Source organism: Melopsittacus undulatus, chromosome 9 (assembly GCF_012275295.1).
Source record: "Melopsittacus undulatus isolate bMelUnd1 chromosome 9, bMelUnd1.mat.Z, whole genome shotgun sequence".
NCBI classification, from domain to species: Eukaryota; Metazoa; Chordata; class Aves; order Psittaciformes; family Psittaculidae; genus Melopsittacus; species Melopsittacus undulatus.
In genome coordinates, this window is record NC_047535.1 from 22,382,904 (window position 1) to 22,402,806 (window position 19,903).

At 40.4% G+C, this 19,903-nt stretch overlaps 1 protein-coding gene across 2 annotated transcripts in view; it reads left to right on the forward strand.

Annotated features, from left to right (window-relative positions):
- The window catches only part of BICD2 (BICD cargo adaptor 2), a 90,054-nt gene that overhangs the window by 57,704 nt on the left and 12,447 nt on the right, over positions 1 to 19,903 (forward strand). For both annotated transcript variants that reach the window (XM_005149352.3, XM_031049217.2), the window contains exons 3-6: positions 8,728 to 8,880; positions 11,149 to 11,601; positions 12,628 to 13,647; positions 14,727 to 14,878. In XM_005149352.3, the coding sequence (XP_005149409.1) occupies positions 8,728 to 8,880; positions 11,149 to 11,601; positions 12,628 to 13,647; positions 14,727 to 14,878 (1,778 nt within the window). The remainder of the gene's footprint in view (positions 1 to 8,727; positions 8,881 to 11,148; positions 11,602 to 12,627; positions 13,648 to 14,726; positions 14,879 to 19,903) is intronic.

The window sequence follows — 19,903 nt, forward strand, 5'->3', positions numbered from 1 at the left end:
TTCTGTGCTGATGGACAGGCTTAGAGCAGCACCTGAGATTTGTGTTCAAGTCACATTCTGTAGGTTTTAAGAACATGGCTTGTGACAAAACACCACTTGGGCAGAAACATAAGAAGCCAGTGAGGGGCTGTGCCTGGACTATCAGAAATAACATTGGGCTGCTGCCACACTTGGGCCCATATCAAAATCTGTTCTTTTTTTTTTACCCTGTGTTTTGTCTTTGAAGTTTAGTTTTGATGTACTTTACTGCTATTCCTCTTGATCTTTTTTTTAGGGGAAATAAATTTGGGGTGGTAATTTACCAAGTATTTCTCCGTAGCTCTCCATATATGCCCACTGGATCACCTGTAGATGGAGGGGGTCCAGATTCTTTTAACTGACATTACTCAGTATTCTTTCCCTCTAGTGAAATGTGATTGTAGCAAACTCATTAACCTTGCTGCTTTCGAGCATTTGATTGTCCAGAGGGAGGTGTCTGCTGCTGTGAGAGTTGAGCAGATGAGAGAAACCCAGCACAGCTGGCATTGCCGTGAACCAAAGCTGCCTGTCCTCTGTGTGTTAGACTGACAGGGGAAACACTGAACAGAATAAGCAGGTATTCAGTAATTACATGCAGTGAAATCCAGTCTGCTTCTGCATGGGATAGCTTAGGTCTGGAAGCAAAGAGGTATCCTTGGGTTTCCTAAACTGAGTTATTCTGACCCTCCAGTGTTGCAGAGATTGAAAAAATTACTGATTTCATCTTGATAAATAACAGATTAGTCAGCAGTTCTAGGAGCAGTATTGGGACTATTTATGGCTACCTGGCAATGTAGATGGGTGTCAGCAGAGGCACTGACAGGCTGACAGCTGCTTCCAAAAATGGGGTGCCACTGCTTCTGCTGTCATGGTATTTTGCCCTAAAATGAAGAATCTAGAATGAAGACTTGCCCTTTCTGTGTTTTAATGATGGTCGTGTATGTTCTGCTGGTTATTGTAACAGGGCTGTTTGATCTTTGCAACGTCTTGGCCATTTGAGTTTATAGGAACTTGGACAAAAGCTCTTGTAGGAGGAAAAGCTAGCATGGGGTCAATGAACATAGCTTTTTTACTTGACAAAGGGACTCTTCTGTTTTGCTGCAAGTTTGCCTACATGTAGATTTTTATACGGTAAAATTTTAATCAAATCAATTAAATTGAGTTTAATCAAAATAATGACCAAAGATGGATTTGTTTTTTCTTCCTTTATGGAAATATAGGTCAGTGGCATAATAACAGGCACAGCGTGTGCACTTTCTGAGTGGAGAAAGAAGGATCTTACTAATTACTGGTACACAGCTTCAGTGTACCAGGTTCTGCATGTAGGATTTGGCTGCTCCCACCACAGTGTGTCCTGCAAGGAAAAGGCTACTGTGGTGTAAGTATATTCAGAGCAACTGACCCTGTGATACTTTTGGCTTTTCAAAGCCTCTTGTAGCTCTAAGATAATAGTTGAGAAACAGAGGAAATCTCTGGAAACAGCTCTTGGTCACTGCCTGATGAAGATCCAATTGCTGTGTCCCCACATTGTTTCTGAAGAATACAAGCTCGATGTAACACACTGTCTGAAATACAGCTGTGAAAAGGGAAGGAGGTTTCGTAAGATGTATGAAGTAACTGTATTAAGTCATCAGAAAGTTACTAAAGTCTGTCCTGCAAAGTGGTAAACAAGGCTGCTGAAAGATTGGTAAGATTGGGTAGTGTAAACTAAGCACTTTCCACATGCAGGAGGTGTGGCACCTCATGAAAACAGGCCACTAATGCTGGGAGTGCACATTTAGCCAAAACTTTTTTCTCATGCTTTGCATAGAAATTAGTTATGGCCAAATTAAGTCAATAGGAGACCTCTAATTTTTGGTACTGTACTAACTTCTACTTTTTTGTCAATATTGTTTTAATTATAAATTCTGTTAAGTCTGTTGTATTTGTGGTATCTAGTGCTGCAGACCCATAAACTTGCTGCTGGCCTGCTGCCACACTGCCAGTGTTAAATCTGTCTTAGAAGCACTATCACCGCTGTAAATGGGTTATAAACTTTAAAATAAGCCTTTAATATTAAAGCAAGTGATACGAGTAAGAAAATAAAAGAGCCTCCAACAGACCTTGGAACAGGGGAGGGCAGTTTTTAATTAACAAGAGAATCTTATGATTATTGAAAAGATGTGGTTTGTGGATATTCCTGGTGGGACAAACTTAACGTGGATTTGCAAAGGGACAACAGCAGAGTGCAACTGCAGTTTTAGACTATAGAGCACAGCACAGAGTAGTTCTGTAATGTCATTAAGTGGGAGGGTTTTGGCTAGTAATTCTCACAGATTTAACAGAAATATGTTAAAATCAGAGAACAAAGGTAACAATGAAAAAAGAACTTGACCAGGGAGAAAAGCATTTAGAAGCTATCAGTGGGCTAGAAAAAGAGGTTTATGGAAATACTGAAACATTAGACTTGTTTTGGCTTGGTTATGAACAAGCGAGTCTGTTCAGGATATCAGCTGCCATGATGTCAAAGAAAGGTCCGGTGGTGTTGAAGGGATTCCCTGCCACATCCTCACCATTACTGCCAGCTCATCACTGCGTCTGTCCTGAGGCTGTTCTGTACCAAATTATCACAGTAGGTTTCATGGTTTTGACTTTCCTAAGACACCTGGTGCATTAGAGGAGTCTAAATTATATGCTTCAGTTGGGAAATGAAAAACTGAGAGCTTTCAAGGTTTGAAATCAGTTTAAACAAATTACTGTTTCCAAGCTTGCTTTGTGATCTCTTGTTCTGTAACTCTTTAGAGCCACCACTGTTTCTTCAGGCAGAGCAGTATCTCACTTGTAGGTTTTATGACTTTTTTCTCTGGAGTGCAGATACAAGGGAGACTGATTTTGGTTATTAGCTTTTGATAAGCAGTCTCAATCTGAAATATATTAAAAAAGTATGTTTGATGTCACAATGTGTGTGTATATATATGTGTGTCACTATATATATTTAAATGTGACTTTGAGCTCCTATTGGAAATACATATTTATTACTAATTTATTCTCCTAAGTGTAGGCTATAGACTAAACTTAGAAGAGACAGCAAAGGCTCTTTATGCTTCTTATGTAAGTCTAGCTATTCTACTGTTTATTCTGTTTTCCCACAAGCATGCTTCATCTAAACAGTCCCTTGCTAGTTTGCATCCACAGGGAGAACTATTGCAGTCAGAGCTTGAGTTCAGCTATTCCCAAGGTGTATCTGTGTTCAATAGTCCTCCAGGAAAGGAAATCCCTGTGCCCTACCCAGACCTGGCAGAATGATGGGCAAGTGTTGAATGCAGAGAGCTGTTGTCTCAGCTACTGAGTTCTTTTCTTCCTTTTCCTTTCAACTTGAGGGAAGACCTCAAGCTTGTTTCATTAGCATCTGAAAATGCAAACACAGCACATGGAAAACGCTTCAAAACCTGCTTTGGGTCACGTTGGGTAGCAGTGACCCTTCTTAGAACTGGCTTGGCTCAGCCAGCCCTTCTGGAGTCAAAAGATGACAGCTGCCTAAAAGTTTATTGTCAGGTCTTGGAAGGGTTAAATCTTTTCTTTGTGGCAGTAAAGGATACAGAAAGCTGCTAAGCATTTAAATTTGAAATTTGAAAAGCAGCTGTGGATGGATTCAAGAAGTCATCCTCTGATCTCAGAGACTTTTCAGTGCCCCCACTTCTGATCACAAGGGTCATTCCAGTCCTCCCAGCTTCTTCTACAGCACTGATCTGTTTGTTTCTGGGAAGACATTGCACCACTGCTGCTGTGTCTGTGGGCTTGCTCCAATGCCAGTGTTCAGTGCCCAGTGGAATTCTAGACAAAGACCACCCATTAGGGGTCAAGGGGGGGTGTTTTTATCCTCACCTGTGTTGTAAGCTTGCAGTGGGAGAGCATCACTAGAGCAAGGCTTCATCCCTATACAAAGAATTTAGTCAAAAGTAAGGGATGTATTACTACAAGTGTTCAGATGTTAACCCTTCGCATGAAAATGAAAGGGTGTGAGAATGTGCTTTGGATTTTACTCTGGATGGGATCAAACATTTGAACAGATACCAAGCAACACATTAAGTAATAGGATATACATACTGTAGTAAGACTTAATGCTGACTAAGCAGTTGTCAGTTTTAAGTGGCTCCAGAATATGCTATACAAACTGAGTCTCAGCTCAGGTCTCTTAATATTGTGCAGAAAAGAAATTCATGACAGTGCATTTCTTCATTCTCCAGTGTTGTGATAAACCATTCTTAATGTCACAGCTTCACAGCTTTCTATTTAATGGTTTAAAAAAAATAAAAGAAAATCAATAAATGGTGAACTGAGTACATGAGTAGGTGGTGATGCAGCATTAATCACAACTAAAGAAAACCCTGAGGTGTACGTATCCATGCTAAGAGGCTTTGTCATAGATTCATAGGCTGGTTAGGCTTGGAAAGGACCTTAAGGTCATCTAGTTCAAATGCTTTGCACAAGTCCAGGTAGATGATGTCAACTGCTTTGCTTTTGATAAGCAGTCTCAATCTGAAATATATCAGTTCTGTGGCTCCATCATAGAAGACCACTAAATTGGTATGGCAGGATTTCTCCTTAGTGAAGCCATGCTGGCTGTTAGCAACCACCTTGTTTTTCCCTGTGCTTCAGCATGGTTTTGAGGAGAATCTGCTCCCAAGATTTTGCCAGGCACAGAGGTGAGACTGAGTGGTCTGTAATTCCCTGGGTCTTCCATTTTCCCCTTCTTGAAAATGGGGGTTATATTTCCCTTTTTCCAGTCATCAGGAGCTTCTCCTGACTGCCATGAGTTTTCAAATGTAATGGCCAGTGGCTTAGCAACTTCATTTGCCAGCTCCTTCAGGGCCTGCAGATGGATTTCATCAGGTCCCATGGACTTGTTATGGGGTAAGTGTTTGGGTAGCCACAGAATCCCAGACTGACTTGGTTTGGAAGGAACCTGAAAGTTCATCCAGCTCCAATCCCTGCCACGGGCAGGGACCCCTTCCACTAGAGCAGCTTGCTCCAAGCCCCTGTGTCCAACCTGGCCTTGAACACTGCCAGGGATGGGGCAGCCACAGCTTCTTTGGGCACCCTGTGCCAGTGCCTCAGCACCCTCACAGAGAAGAACTTCTGCCTAAGAGCTCATCTCAATCTCCCCTATTCTGGCAGGATAAAGCCATTCCCCTTGGCCTGTCCCTACAGGCCCTTGTCTAAAGCTGCTCTCCGGGTTTTCTGTACCCCTTTTAGGCACTGGAGCTGCTCTCAGGTCTCCCCTTAAGGAGCCTTCTCTTTTCCAGGCTGACTCAGCCCAGCTCTCTCAGCCTGACTTCAGAGCACAGCTTCTCCAGCCCTCACATCATTAATAATGAGAGAACAGGTAAATAAAAATACCCTGGAAAAAAAAAAAACAAATTAATAAATAAATATTAAAATAGATACATTAAAATACCCCAAACCCCAGCCACCCCACAACAAGAACAAAGGCCATTTGTATACATTTGCTATCAAAGTTTCAGTGCAGCTGCTTGTTTTTCATTAAAACTTCAGAGCTATTTGGGAGCATTATCTCAAAACATCCTAAGTGAGCTCATAAAGCATGTGCAAGAAAAGGGAGGGATCAGGCCCAGTCAGCATGGATTCATGAAGGGCAGGTTGTGCTTGACCAACCTGATCTCCTTCTATGATTAAGTGACCTGCCCCTTAGTGAGGGAAAGGCTGTGGACATTGTCTATTTGGACTTAAGTATAGCATTTGACACTGTTTCCCACAGTTTTCTCCTGGGCAGGTTGGCTGTTCATAACCTGGACAGGAGGATTCTTCACTGGATTGGAAACTGGCTGAATGGCAGATCCCAAAGAGCGGTGGTAAATAGCAGCACATCTCATTGGAGACCAGTCACTAGTGGTGTCCCCCGGCGCTCAGTGTTAGGGCCAGTGTTGTTTAATATCTTCACTGATGATCTGGATGAGGATTTCATAAAGCTGAGAGCCCAGCTAGGCCTGCCCATGTGACCCCGCTCCCCTTTGTCCCCTGTATTGTAGACAGAGGAGGAAGGAAGAAGCCATTGAAGGAACAAGAGTTACACAAAGGTTAAAACGTATCCATAGGTCAGCTCACCATTTCTATAGACTTGGAGAATTGTAAAGCACCACCTGTGAGGACATGTGCAGTGTCTGTCTTAAAACACATAAATACCACTTTCCGTATGGGTAACAGAAAAATCTGATTAAGGAAGGATGCAGTAGCTTCACTTCCCTACATAAAAAATCTTGCTATTTGGTCAGATGTATGAGCTAGCATGGCACCCAGTTTAACTGTGCAGCTTGCAAGCATGCACGTTTATTTGACGAGAAAATGTTCAGAGCAAGCTGAACGCACAGCTTGCTAAACAGCCAGTAAATCTGGGTTATATCTTCCTTCCCCAGTCAGGAAGCAAGGGAGCTATTTTTAAATCTGGCCTTTCTGCACACACTGAAATGGAATGATTTTTCTTGTGGTAAGCTGAACATGGCAGTACTTTAACATTAAGTAACAAGCTCTTACTGTTGTTCTGAATTAAACAGGCACAATTAGGCAGAAATCATTCCTTCTTCAGAAAAGACTGGCTCCAGTGATTTCTCCAGGTATTGACCTCTGTAAAGATTATATTATCAAGGGAGAAAGAGGAGCAACGCAACCTGAATGGTGGGGAGAGCAGCTCACCAGGAGCTTTGTGGGAAGTCTTCCATCTCACTTCGGAACTGGGTGAAACTTCGGAACATATTACTCAGGAATGGGGAAAATTATGGATAAGATCTCCTAATTTGTACAAAGCTCTTTTTGATACCCACAACAGGATATCCTGCAGGGTACAAAAAAAGGAGATGGAATATGTGCAATTTACAGCGCATTTATTCTCCTGCAGAAAGTGTGGAAAATAGCATCCTAGCTGTTTATCATAGCTTACATGCAAGCAAGGACGGATTCAAACTGGTCCCTGTGATTTTAGCACTGTGCAGACCAGAGGGACTCCTTGCAGAACTCTGAGGCAAAGCTGAGAAGATGACTAGCTGTTAAACAGTTTGGATTGTCTGGCTGAAGGTTCTTTCTGCCAAAGGCAAGAGGTCTTCATTTCAGTTGTTAAGGAGGAAGAAGTCAGGATGTGAATTCCTATCAGCCTGTAGCCTTCAGATACCTGCAGGCACCTATCCCTATGCGCCCTGGGTCTGTGCAAAGATAGAGCTAACAGTTGCTTAGGCCTGGAATATGGAATGTAGCAACTTTTCATTTGCATTGCTGTACTGTAGTGTCAGGTTTCAGCAATTAATGTTGATTTTTAGCTTCTCAGTGTGCTGGGAAGCAGTGGTCTTCATTGCTAAAAGTAAGCAGGCAGGTTTCTAGCCTATAATCTTTCTGTACCTGACTTATGGGGAGCTACAATTTGCATGTATTGATCTTAACAGTTGCAGGTGATTCTGTGTTTGTGTTCAGAACATATCAGATTCGAGTTTGCTCCTGCTGTGAACATTTCCTTTATCTCTTAGCTTTCTGTAGGGGTCTGTTGATACTTGTGTTGTATTTCTTCTGTGTATTCCTGCTGCACACTTGCAAAGGAACTGAGGCCAGATTTTATTCATTGGTGGCATTCCTGTTTCTAACCAAAAGTGGGGAATGTTAAGGGAAGCTGAGTTTATATACCAGAGGATACGGCTTTCCCAGATAGGCTGCTAGATAGATGGAAACAGAAACAAAATACGTAACCTGCGTAGCTGAATTGGTAGGCAGCTTCTTTCATGACCTCAGCTTTGTTTTGCACTGATTTAGAACTGTTTGGAAAACCATCCTGTCACTTCACAGGTACAGCTGCTAAAATATCTGGACACTATTTTCATAGGCAACTGTACTGCCTATTTTCCCATCTCTGAAGAAATTTCTGCTAATGTTTCAGGATGTGTTTTCCCTTTTGTTTTAATTGAGGATTTAAAATGTGGCTTGAAGGAAAATAATGTTGAAAAAATAAGGGCTAAGTACAGTGAGCCATTCACACAAATAGATATGTGCTGGCTCAATTTATTTAAATGTCTTTGTATAGTCACAAAAGATCTAAACATCATCCTCCATCAGTATATTAATTCTTTAATTTTTCTTTTTAGGTCTTTCTTTGAGGTCTTGCACAAGTCTTGGAGGTGAGGGGAGGGAACATTTTATAAGTCAAACACAGTTGCTATTTCTTTCTGGCTGAATCTTGGATTTCATTTGAGGTTTAAGTTGGTGTCTCTCTCCAAAGGGTTTAATTAGAACATATGCCCAATGCAATAATTTGGAAATAAAGGGAAGGTCTGTTGAAAACCAGCAGCAAATACGTGTCCAAATGCCTAGAGTCATCTGCATCTGTCTGTCTCTTGTGAAAAGGCCCATCCTGTTTAAATGTTAACAGATTCAGGCATTGACTTCTGATCTGGAAAACTTTAGACAGCCAGTGAGACACAGGTGTGAATGTTGCTTTCTCTGCTTGCTCGTTGACTTTTCTCTGAGTCAGGGGTGAGAATTTGTAAGAGAAGACAGAAAACAAAATCTAATTATTGTGTATAAATGACTGGGGTTTCTGTACATCATTTGGGAGAGTGGGGGAGGTGGGAGGAAGAATTTATTTGAATAGAATCTAATTGATTACTGCACATAAGGAGAATTAATTATATCTGTCCAAATCACCATCATTGTGGGGTTCATTTGTTTTTCCAGGTCAATCAGAATGTGGAGATCCAAAGGGCCCGTCTACGAGATGATATTAAGGAATATAAATTCAGAGAAGTACGTTTGCTGCAAGACTACACTGAGCTTGAAGAGGAAAACATCTGTCTCCAGAAACAAGTGTCTGTTCTGAAGCAAAACCAGGCAAGTTTTTCAAAATAGGGAGCATTGCTTTGGTAGCAACAGTTAATTCCTGTGTTACAGCATGGTTCTGTCTCATTTCAGCATCCAACCACTTATTTTTTTGTACCACTTTTGAGACTATAATCTATCTTTTAGTACCAAGAGTTGTCCAAAAAGGTTTAAGTCCTTTCTGTCTCTATTTATACACTGTCTTAAGACTTTATTGCTTCTACTTTGACCTCCAAGTCATTCCACTGCCTTCTCTGTCTTTGATGGAAGTGAAGTTTCTACCAGTCTGCTTTGTTACTTGGTTTAGTCTTTGTTACACTAGTTTTTCAATGTCTCTTTGCAGTACTCTCCCATCTACCCATTCATACACCCATCTGTCTGTCCTCTTTTACAGTATCTGTAAGTGGATATATTTCTGAACATATGTTTTTAATGCTACTTATTTCTTACTTTGTAGTTGTATACTCTTCCTCTCTTGCAGCTACTTTAATTAAACATGGGCTACTGTTACATTTGCCTTATAATGCCAGACCTGGGTGACTGCTCAACAAAAAGGTCATATTTTTAATCGCACAGTTCCAGCTATTTTCAGAATTTTAGAAAACTGCATTTTTTTAACAACTGAAGAATTTTCCGAAGTCACTATTAGCAGAGGTAGTTAGCTTAGATGTGTTGTTAGAGGTGGCCTTTGGCATGATTTGCTTATCTTTACCTGTTGTATGTGGACTTGTTATTTTTATTCTTCAGATATCTGTCATCCTCATTATATAAATAAAATTTGAGATTCCACTGAGAAAATGGTATAATATTCCTAAAATACAAGCTCCTGAAAAAAAATAGTGTTAATAACATCTGTTTTAATGAGCACATAGCAAAAACTTAATAGGATTTGCTTCAGAACTCCTTCAGGGTTCTACATGAAAGCTGCCTGCCAAGCAAGGTATTTGGAATATTGAATATATTTCATTTATCTCCAGGTGAAATTATATGTCAATGTTGTTTTCACTTTGGCCTTGCTCATGTGCCCAAAATAGGGATATTTTTATTTCATTCATTATACTTGGAGGAGCAAGTGGAAGCTCAATGTTCACATTCTAAAATACCAATGTTCAAGAGTGCTGTCATTCTGGGTTGAGCTAACTTTCACTCAGATGCTATTTTGCTTGTCAGTTACTAGTAATTATTGGCTACCTGTTTGTATTCTGCAACCTTTGGAAATAGACTGCAGTCTTGAATATTTGAGCTCATATATAGACGTATATAGAACAAAGAGCTGATTCTGTTCATGGCAGTGGATTATTGCTAATCTTACTTGATGAATTTCAGTAAGCTTTCATTATCCTACTGACAAACTAGAAGAAGCCATCAAGTTTTCCCAGGCATAACTTGCAAAACTGAATTAGCATAATTGGTTCCTGGTTTTTAAATCGGGTGTGGTTCAGCACCACCAGGTTGGTATATGTTGGCATCTAAAATTCTTTCAGCAGCTGGCAAGAATAAATGTATCATGTGGCATGTTTTCCTTTCAAGCTTAAGATAAGGTATTCTTTAGGCTTTCTTTTTTTGTGCAAGGAATTCAAAATTTTACCCCAGCTGTTGGTGTTCATTACTTCAGTGTAAGAGAAGTTTAAAAAAAGGCAATTTTATACGTAAAACTTAGACTGACACCAAATTTCATGTAGCAGCATTGGGAGTCTGAAGTGTAGAGACTATAAATTGTAGCTCTCTCAGGATGTGCTGAAATGATGATGGTGACAGTGATGGTAAAATGTTTTATTTTGAAAATCTAAAAGCAGAGTTTGATTGCTGCCTCCCAACAGTTTTAAGCCTGGTGGCATATTCTAACAGCAGTGCAGCAGAGTGTCAAAAGCATAGCTGTGTAATGCTGAATTTTGAAAATGTTGAGCGTGAATTTGTGGGAAGGTTGGACAGGGAATTTGTTAATCGAACAGAGAAGGAGTTTTCATAATGAGCTAGGAAAGCCTGTTTTGTGGTTCCTTTATCACATCCTGTATTTCCCACCTGTCTCAATTCAACCAGAATAGATCAGCTTGTTTGTGGTTTGCTTAGAAATTTTCTTCCATGCTCTTTGTGAAGGTAAGTTGTGTAAGCAGTTTAGAGTCAAAGTGCCACAACTAGACTCTAGTACTGAAAAAAAAATTAATCTATTCTCACCATATTTGCTGAACCAAACATTCAAAAGTAAAATTATTTGGTGCCTTGCAGGCAGACATTTTCATTACTGTTCCCTTGTGCCCCCCTCGTTTGTATAATCTCCAGGTGGAGTTTGAAGGCCTGAAACATGAAATCAAAAGGCTTGAAGAGGAAACAGAATTTCTCAACAGCCAGCTAGAAGATGCAATACGGCTGAAGGAGATCTCTGAACGCCAGCTCGAGGAAGCCTTAGAGACACTGAAGACAGAGCGGGAACAGAAGAATACCCTTCGTAAGGAGCTCTCTCACTACATGAACATCAATGACTCCATGTACAACAGCCACCTAAATATCTCTTTAGATGGTCTTAAGTTCAGTGATGAGGCCACAGAGCCCAATAATGATGAAATCATGAATGGATTCGAACAAAACTGCCTCAGCAAACTCAGCAATGGCAAGAATAGTACATCAACACCCAAGAAAAATGAAAGCTTCCCACCAGCCCCAAGTCTGGTTTCAGATCTTCTAAGCGAATTAAATATTTCTGAAATCCAGAAGCTGAAACAACAGCTTGTACAGGTATATGTGCCTCCTAAACAACTGTATACTTCCAAATAGCTGCTAGAGTTTACTGGGGTTGTTATTTCAGTCTTTTCAATATCTCACATGGCCTGCATTCAGTATGAACTATATTTGTAAAGGCTCTGATTGATTTAGAACTTGAGGGTGTTAAAAGTTGATGAAAAACTGCAGAATGCTGCTGTTCTCATGTGCTGAAAAACTAGCAGTTGTGTCCTTTGTTTGGAGGACAATTGTAGTGCATCTTCTATGCAGTACATGGTGTGTCTACTTCATTGTGTCCCTAGCAAGAAAGATAGTACTTTGCTTGAAAATTGATAGTTACCCCAGTCATCTTCCTTAAAAGTTTTATACATCAGAACTCCTTTCTCTAACTACTTCAAAGAACATGAAATTTTAATCAGTACCAAGCATTTCTATGTTACATTTGTGCTATTGGGAGGTTGGAGAGTTTGAAACAAGGTGTATATTTATATTGCCCAGAAATGTTTTAAAGTTTTGTTGAGCACTTTTTAAGTTTTCCATATAAAAAGCCTCTGTGGAAAAAATGGCTGGATTTTTTCAAAATAAGACCCTTCAGAGGAAAAAGTTTCAGTATTTCTGAGTCTTTCATGAAACTCCAAGTTTCCACCATATGCTAGCTGCAAGTCTTCTAATTGCTTTTTCTAACGCTATTTCTAATAACTTAATAATTTGGAAGGTAACAGTAAACTTTTGCTTATCTTCAGCTGGAAGAATGTTTCCACACTGAGACCATCAGCTATGGAAGAATGTGTAATATTGATCTTGAAGTGAAAATGAGAAAGAATTGGCAAGGAACACTGTACTTGAGATGGCTTTAGAATAAATGAAATAGCTTTTTAGTAAATTAAAAATACATAACCTTTAGAATAAATTAAATAGCACATGTAATGTGCAAGTGATTGGGTTTCTGTAACCATGTGGATCTTGGCTAAATTACTGTCTTTTATAATAAAACCGTTAAAGTGATACAGTTTCCTTTATGTATGTGTTCGTGCACTTCAGATGGAAAGAGAAAAGGTGAACTTGTTAACAACACTACAGGAATCGCAGAAGCAGCTGGAAAACACACGGGGTGCCCTCTCAGAGCAGCATGAAAAAGTTGGCAGACTCACAGAAAACCTTAATGCAATGAAGAAACTCCAGGTTAGCAAGGAACATCAGTCTGCCCTTGACAATGAGAAGGACAGAGACAGCCATGAAGATGGAGACTATTATGAAGTTGACATCAATGGGCCAGAGATCCTGGAATGCAAGTACAAAGTGGCTGTGGCAGAAATTACTGACCTAAAAGAAGAGCTCAAAAATCTTAAGGCCAAATACAAAGAATGTGAGTCTAAGTATGAGGAAGAGAAGAGCAAATACGAGACTGAGAGCCAAGCTCTCACTGAAAAGATCACCTCCCTAGAAAAATCCAGTAGGCATGACAGAGAACACGTGGCCAGGCTGGAAAAGGAGCTGAAAAAAGTCAGTGATGTTGCTGGAGAAACACAGGGCAGCCTCAGCGTGGCCCAAGATGAGCTAGTCACCTTCAGTGAAGAACTGGCCAATTTATATCATCATGTCTGCATGTGCAACAATGAAACTCCAAACCGAGTGATGTTGGATTACTACAAGGAAGGTAAAGGTGGAAGCAGTAGTCCAGAGGCCAAGGAAAGAAGGTCTCCCATTCTCCTTTCTAAAGGGCTGTTAACTATAGAGCTAGGAAAAGCAGAGAATGGAAGTGGTGACAGCAGTCCATCTCCAGTGTCATTGCTGCCATCTCCTGTGTCAGATCCTCAGAAGGAACCAATGAATATTTACAATTTGATTGCTATAATCCGGGATCAGATCAAACACCTGCAAGCTGCTGTAGACAGAACCACCGAGTTGTCCAGGCAGCGTGTTGCCACTCAAGAACTTGGGCCAGTGGTGGACAAAGACAAGGAAGCACTCATGGAAGAAATCCTGAAGTTGAAGTCCCTGCTGAGCACCAAGAGAGAACAGATAGCAACTCTGAGAACTGTACTAAAGGCCAACAAACAGGTAACTAGGTCTAAGAGATGTGAAGGTTAAAATGTCAGGGAGTTAAGTCGTAAACACAAGAGGTCATGCTGCCATACCCTCAGCTCAGTAGGGCTTTTGTTGCTGGTACTTGTTTGACACCAGACTGAAGCAGGCTGTTTCCTTAGAGGCACACAACTGTCCTACTGTAAGGCTCAGGATGGTGGCTTTAACTGACTTTTGCTTGTCACATACTCATGAGATTATTTATCAAGGTTACTGCCTGTCTGAATTATATCAGATTATATTTCATGTAAGACACCTAAAATGAAGAGGTAAATCTTTCTACTTCAAAGAATCCTAGTAGTAACCTGATTCTAGTATTAATTTTGAGTAGTAACTCAAAAAAGTTAAGTACTCTTCTTTCTCAAACTGCAAAATAAAAAAAAGCCTACTAGGATGAGGATGTGATATAAGAACATGGTTCAAATAACAGGGGTTAAAGATTAAAAGTAAGGCTTGGGGATTGGTCTGTGCCATTTGATACACCTTAGTAGTGAAGTAGATGAAAATAACTGCCATTAAGACACATGTGACATGCTTCATTGTCTCCTCTGAAGTTAAAGTAATGCAAATTAAAGTTGTTTTTAAAAAAGATATAGCATTGTTTAAGAAATATGTACATACTTTCAGGGTTTTTTTGCACATTTTAAGGTGTCTCAGAATTAAAGATAGGCAAAATGCTGTAGGGGTTAGAGAATTGTGCAAGTGATTGATGAATGCATTTAAATATAGAGTGATAGACTATTTTGTATTTCAAGTATGTAAAGTTTAACTTCTTTTAGTGGTTGGAGATGGGAGTCACTAAATGTGTATTCTGTAATTTCCCTAGATGCTGCTGCAGGGTTAATGGGAGTAGGAGACCCATATGTCCAATCTGTTTCCAGTGTTCATAAATGAGATCTTACTTAATCTGTACAAGAAAAGTTGACCAAAATTTTAACATTCCAGTACAAAGTAAATGTTTCATCATGTGAATAGTGATTACAGATGTCTTAGCCAGCCACTTTGTGAAGAGTTTCATTAACTAGCAGGTTTCTACTCTTTTTGATAAACAACAGACTGCAGAGGTAGCCCTTGCCAACCTAAAAAGCAAGTATGAAAATGAGAAAGCTATGGTTACAGAGACCATGATGAAGCTACGAAATGAGCTGAAGGCTTTGAAAGAAGATGCTGCTACCTTCTCTTCCCTGAGAGCAATGTTTGCTACAAGGTAAAGAACAAAATGCAAAATGTAATTTCTTGCTTGTGTGTGGGAAGAACTGAACACCCAGCCCACCTCCCTGTGCAGAGGAGAAAAATGCCTTTTTCCAAGTGTGTTGCTTACAGTGTTTGTCTATGATATATTCTGATTGATGAGAGAAATGCCAGGGATATAGTATCTTGATACAGACCAAGAAACTGTGGTGGTGGTATTTAGTTTGGGTGCAAGGTTATCCCTGGTGTTCTTGAAGCCATTAACTCTGAGAAGGAGTGACATTTAACAGGACAAAGAGAGTGTTTATTACACAATAAAGATACAACTCCTCTTGACCTGTAATAATGCAGAAAAAAAGTAAAGATTTTGCAAAATCTTACTATTTTTAGTTTGTCCATCCTGCTGTTGCCATCTCTGTAATTTCATTTACCTGCATGATTTGGGTTGCACATGTCTTTGGAACTTGCTTCTGTTTCTTAGTTGTGCTTGCTGACATACCACATGCTGTAGAAGTGATAAATGCTACTTTGATCTGCATTTGCTTATTGCTACTGTCACTGATTTCTTCCTTAAGTCTACATGTTTCTTTTGGTGAATGAATGTTCAGGCAACAACATCACATTACAAAATCCAGATCTGCTTCACAGCTAAGGAGCATTCAGTTGTTCCTGTGTGGAGGTGATCCTGGAAGATGGGAAAAGAAAAATCATTATCTAAAAGTTGCCAGTCCCAGCTCGGTGGGGTTTACAGGGACACCCCTGGTAATGTTCATATGCCTGCATATTCCGTGCATTGCCTAAAGAAGATGGAAAAGAGAGACTGCAAAGGATGCTGTTTAATGTAACCTAGACACTTGCTTTTAAGCTAACCCAAGGAGATGGGGGAGTCTGTGTGCACTGTATGGTGCTGCCTTCTGTGGGCACGTTTAAAAAACAAAAGAACCCCAAACCAACAACATCACAGAAAAGATTTTTTTTCTGTCATATGCTGAAAAGTACCATAGGAAGGAATCAGAACAGTGCTTCTGAGGATTCCTGAGGCTTTTCAGTATGGGTCTTTTGTGGGGCTGGTTCTGCAGGGTAGTCTTAGGCTTCCTGATTATTCAGCCTTTCTCAGCAATATGTGCGTAAGCATAGAAAGGAAAAATGGATACCAAGGAATGCTAAAGGTTGAATTGCAGCAGCTCACTATGCCAGAGAAAAGAATGCCCTGTACAGTCTGGATTTGCCCTGCTTTCTTTCCCCTCTCTCTCCTCCTCTGCAGTGTACTTAACATGTAGAAATTGCAATCTCTTTGTTAGCTGTAGGTCAGCCTGAAGCTGAGAGGAAGGAGAGGAAGCATGCTGTTAACTTTCAGTTCATTTTCCTAGATGCAGAGAGTTAGCTGTCTGAATTACACATAACTGCAGTATGTTTTCCCTACACATTTATTTTCCTACCTCAGTGTGAAATCAAGTGACTGTGAATGGTTTGGAGAGGAACTATCAGAGACATGCTGGAGGGTAATCCTCTCTCTGTCTTTCTCTTGATGCATTATCTAGAGGTCAGTGTTGTCCTTTTACTGGGAAGACAATAATCAGAATTCCTTGATGTGGGGAAACTGGAAGCAGAATAAAGGTTTTTCTGAAAGCTACAGACTTAAGAGGTCTGTCCTGGAGCTCTCACAGGTGACAAGAGGCAGGAGTGAACTCTGCCTGGGGATGCACAACAGATCCTCTGCCTAAATGAGCAGCTGCTGTATCTGCAGTTAAGCTTTACTTAGTAGGAATAGTGAAAAAAACAAGGGGCCAAGAGCAAATGAGGGCTAAAAAAACTGAGGGTGGAGTGAGTGGAGATGTGGTCTTCTGAGCTGCAAGTTCTCTGAGCATCTGCATTCCCAGCAGAGGCATGGCAGGGAAGCAGCCAGGCCTCATTTTGCCTGGGACAGAGGCAGTTGTGCAGATCACGAGGAACTGCTGCTTTCTTCCACTGTGCCCAGTGTTTCAGATGCCACAATAGCTATCCGGAGCTATTACTATTGGTAGGGTACTGCTACCCCTTCCTCCCTGATCTCTGGTCAGAGTAGTAGCTTGGTGGTTGGCTGAGTGCCTTCATCTGTCAGTGGCTGTTTCATCCAAGTCTCTTTTTCAGGTAAGGTAAGTTTGGAAGGTGTATTCTTAAGTGCTTTGGCAAAGACAGCCTCAAAAGCCACCTGGAATCTGGTGTTTAAGTATGTTTAAAATATCAGAAGTATGTCCTCACCATTACAAACCTGTGAATTGAGTCACTTAAAAGTGCTCAGCAAGTTGTGTTTTTTCTCTGGCAAAGATGTTTGTGTCAGCAGAGCCTAATCACAAGTGATGGGTTCTTTACCCCAGTGTGTTTGTTTTGATGTTGTGTTCAAGTGTGGGATAGAGCAGACTGCTGATGCCCTCAGATAGGTATTTTCACGGGAAAATGCCCATTTTGTAGGATACAAGAGAGCTGTAACAGTACATGAGAGTTGAAGGCTGAGCATGAATATAGTAACTGACCTAATTTCCTTTTCAAAGTAGGTTAATCCCACTGATTTGACAATACTACCAGCTATTTTTAATAAGTAATGAAAATACAGAAAGAAAATACAGAAATCAGTCTGATAAAAAGGAAAGTTTACATGACACAGATTAACACTTCCAGCACTGAGGGACTGCTCCCGCACTCTAGACAGCACTGTATGGCTGAAATCAGGTTGTTGGACAAAGGAGTAAATCAGGAATTGTATAATGTACTATAGATATACTTGCAATAGCTGTATTGTTAAAATCCAGAGTTTCTTAATTATAACAAATATCCCTGTTGTATGTACAAACTGACGGGAAGCCAGGTGAAAATCTGACCTGTAGAGCTGAAAATGGAAATATCTGCTTAATAAGACTGCAATAGGTATTTATGTGTCATTGCATTACAATCAAATATTTGATGTTTCATTAGTAAACTTTATAATCTCCTGAAAAATAAAAAAATGAATGCAGTCACTTCTCAATTTAAAATCCGAATGAAAGTTGAACATCTCATTCATTTTGCTTGCTAAGAGGCAGTGTGGGTGCTGCGAAGTGTAAATCAACAGCAAATAATGTAGCAAATGTTCATTAGGGTGCAGCCCTTAGCTTGATTACAAGATGTGAAGTGGTGCTTCTTTTTCTTTACAGATACCGACTGGCTAGTGTACTTTACCAGCTCCTTGAAGCAGCTGTTTGAAAAGAGAATTTCCCAAAATAATCTTTCTCAAAATTCATTGTACAAAATTCACTAGTGCGGTTACTGGTTTTTTAGAGGGTTATAAATGTATATACTTAGGCATTTAAAACAGAACAGCTTATCTTGGTAAAACTGAACATTGTAGAGAAGGCAGTCAGTTTTACACTACACTTGCAAATTGAATTAAAATAATACCTGAGTGGGGATGTTCTGTATTTTAAAGACTAAATTCTTGCAAATTCGTGAAAGAAAATAAGGCTTCACACAAACCATTCGTGTTAGAATTTTTACCTTCATAGAATCATAGAATAGTTAGGGTTGGAAGGGACCTGCAGATCATCTAGTTCCAACCACCCTGCCATGGACAGGGAAACTGCACTAAACCATGTCACCCAAGGCTCTGTCCAACCTGGCCTTGAATACCCCCAGGGATGGAGCATTCACAACCTCCCTGGGCAACCCATTCCAGTGCCTCATCACCCTCACAGTAAAGAATTTCTTCCTTATATCCAATCTAAACTTCCCCTGTTTAAGTTTTAACCCATTACCCCATGTCCTGTCATTACAGTCCCTAGTGAAGAGTCCCTCTCCAGCATCCCTGTAGGCCCCCTTCAGATACTGGAAGGCTGCTCTGAGGTCACCACGCAGCCTTCTCTTCTCCAGGCTGAACAGCCCAAATTTTCTCAGCCTGTCTTCATATGGGAGGTGCTCCAGTCCCTGATCATCCTCATGGCCTCTTCTGGACTTGTTCCAACAGTCCCATGTCCTTTTTATGTTGAGGACACCAGAACTGCACACAATACTCCAAGTGAGGTCTCACGAGAGCAGAGTAGAGGGGCAGGATCACCTCCTTCGACCTGCTGGTCACGCTCCTTTTGATGCAGCCCAGGATATGGTTGGCTTCTGGGCTGTAAGCGCACACTGAAGCTGGCTCTTGTTCATTTTCTCATTGACCAACACCCCTAAGTCCTTCTCCACAGGGCTGCTCTGAATCTCTTCTCTGCCCAACCTGTAGCTGTGCCTGGGATTGCTCCAACCCAGGTGTAGGATCTTACACAGTATAACCTAAGAACTAATTTGTTTTCAAATAAAATCTTCAAAAATGCAGAATGGGTCTTTAAAATGCAGTTTGCTCTAAGAATTTGAACTGCCTCTGAGTTTTAACTGCGCTATAACAAAATAGTATAAAGACCACATATTTGCAGTTAACTTACTCAGGTCTTTGTTTAGGTGTATATGAATCAGGGGGCTACTTTCAAAGTGTTTGTTGAGTATTTATTGAGTTTAGTATGACCAACACCCTATGTTAAAAGCCCCATATAAGGAGAAAGCAATGAGTGAGGAGTTCCCAGATGAACAGTAGATCCTATGCTGGTATTCAGGTCACTTCAAAGGGGTGTGTGGGGAGCACAGAGCTAGGAGCTGCTGCTGTTTCGTTCCTGGCAAAAATTTGTAACCTCCAAAAATATAATATGATTGGCTTAAATTATTTTTCAAACTCTTACCTAAATAGCTTAAGAAAATAGGAAGATTTATTTATTTAAAATACACAAAATTATATAAATCCCTACAAGGAGGAAGTTTAGTAGCAAATTTGAGATAAATTAATTCATCTTCCTTTAAAATGTTGTCAGAAGAAAGGCTGATTCCTGTCTTTGCTATACAAAGACCTTCTCCCAAGGGCTTTGAGGGACCTTGAAGTGTGTATGTCCTGTTTTCTAATGACTTGGGATGGGAGTGAAGCAGTTGTCTTGTAGGTCAAGGTGTGTTTATAGGTTGCCTGTAAGCAATTTGTCATTCAAACTTGCAAGCACATTAGGGT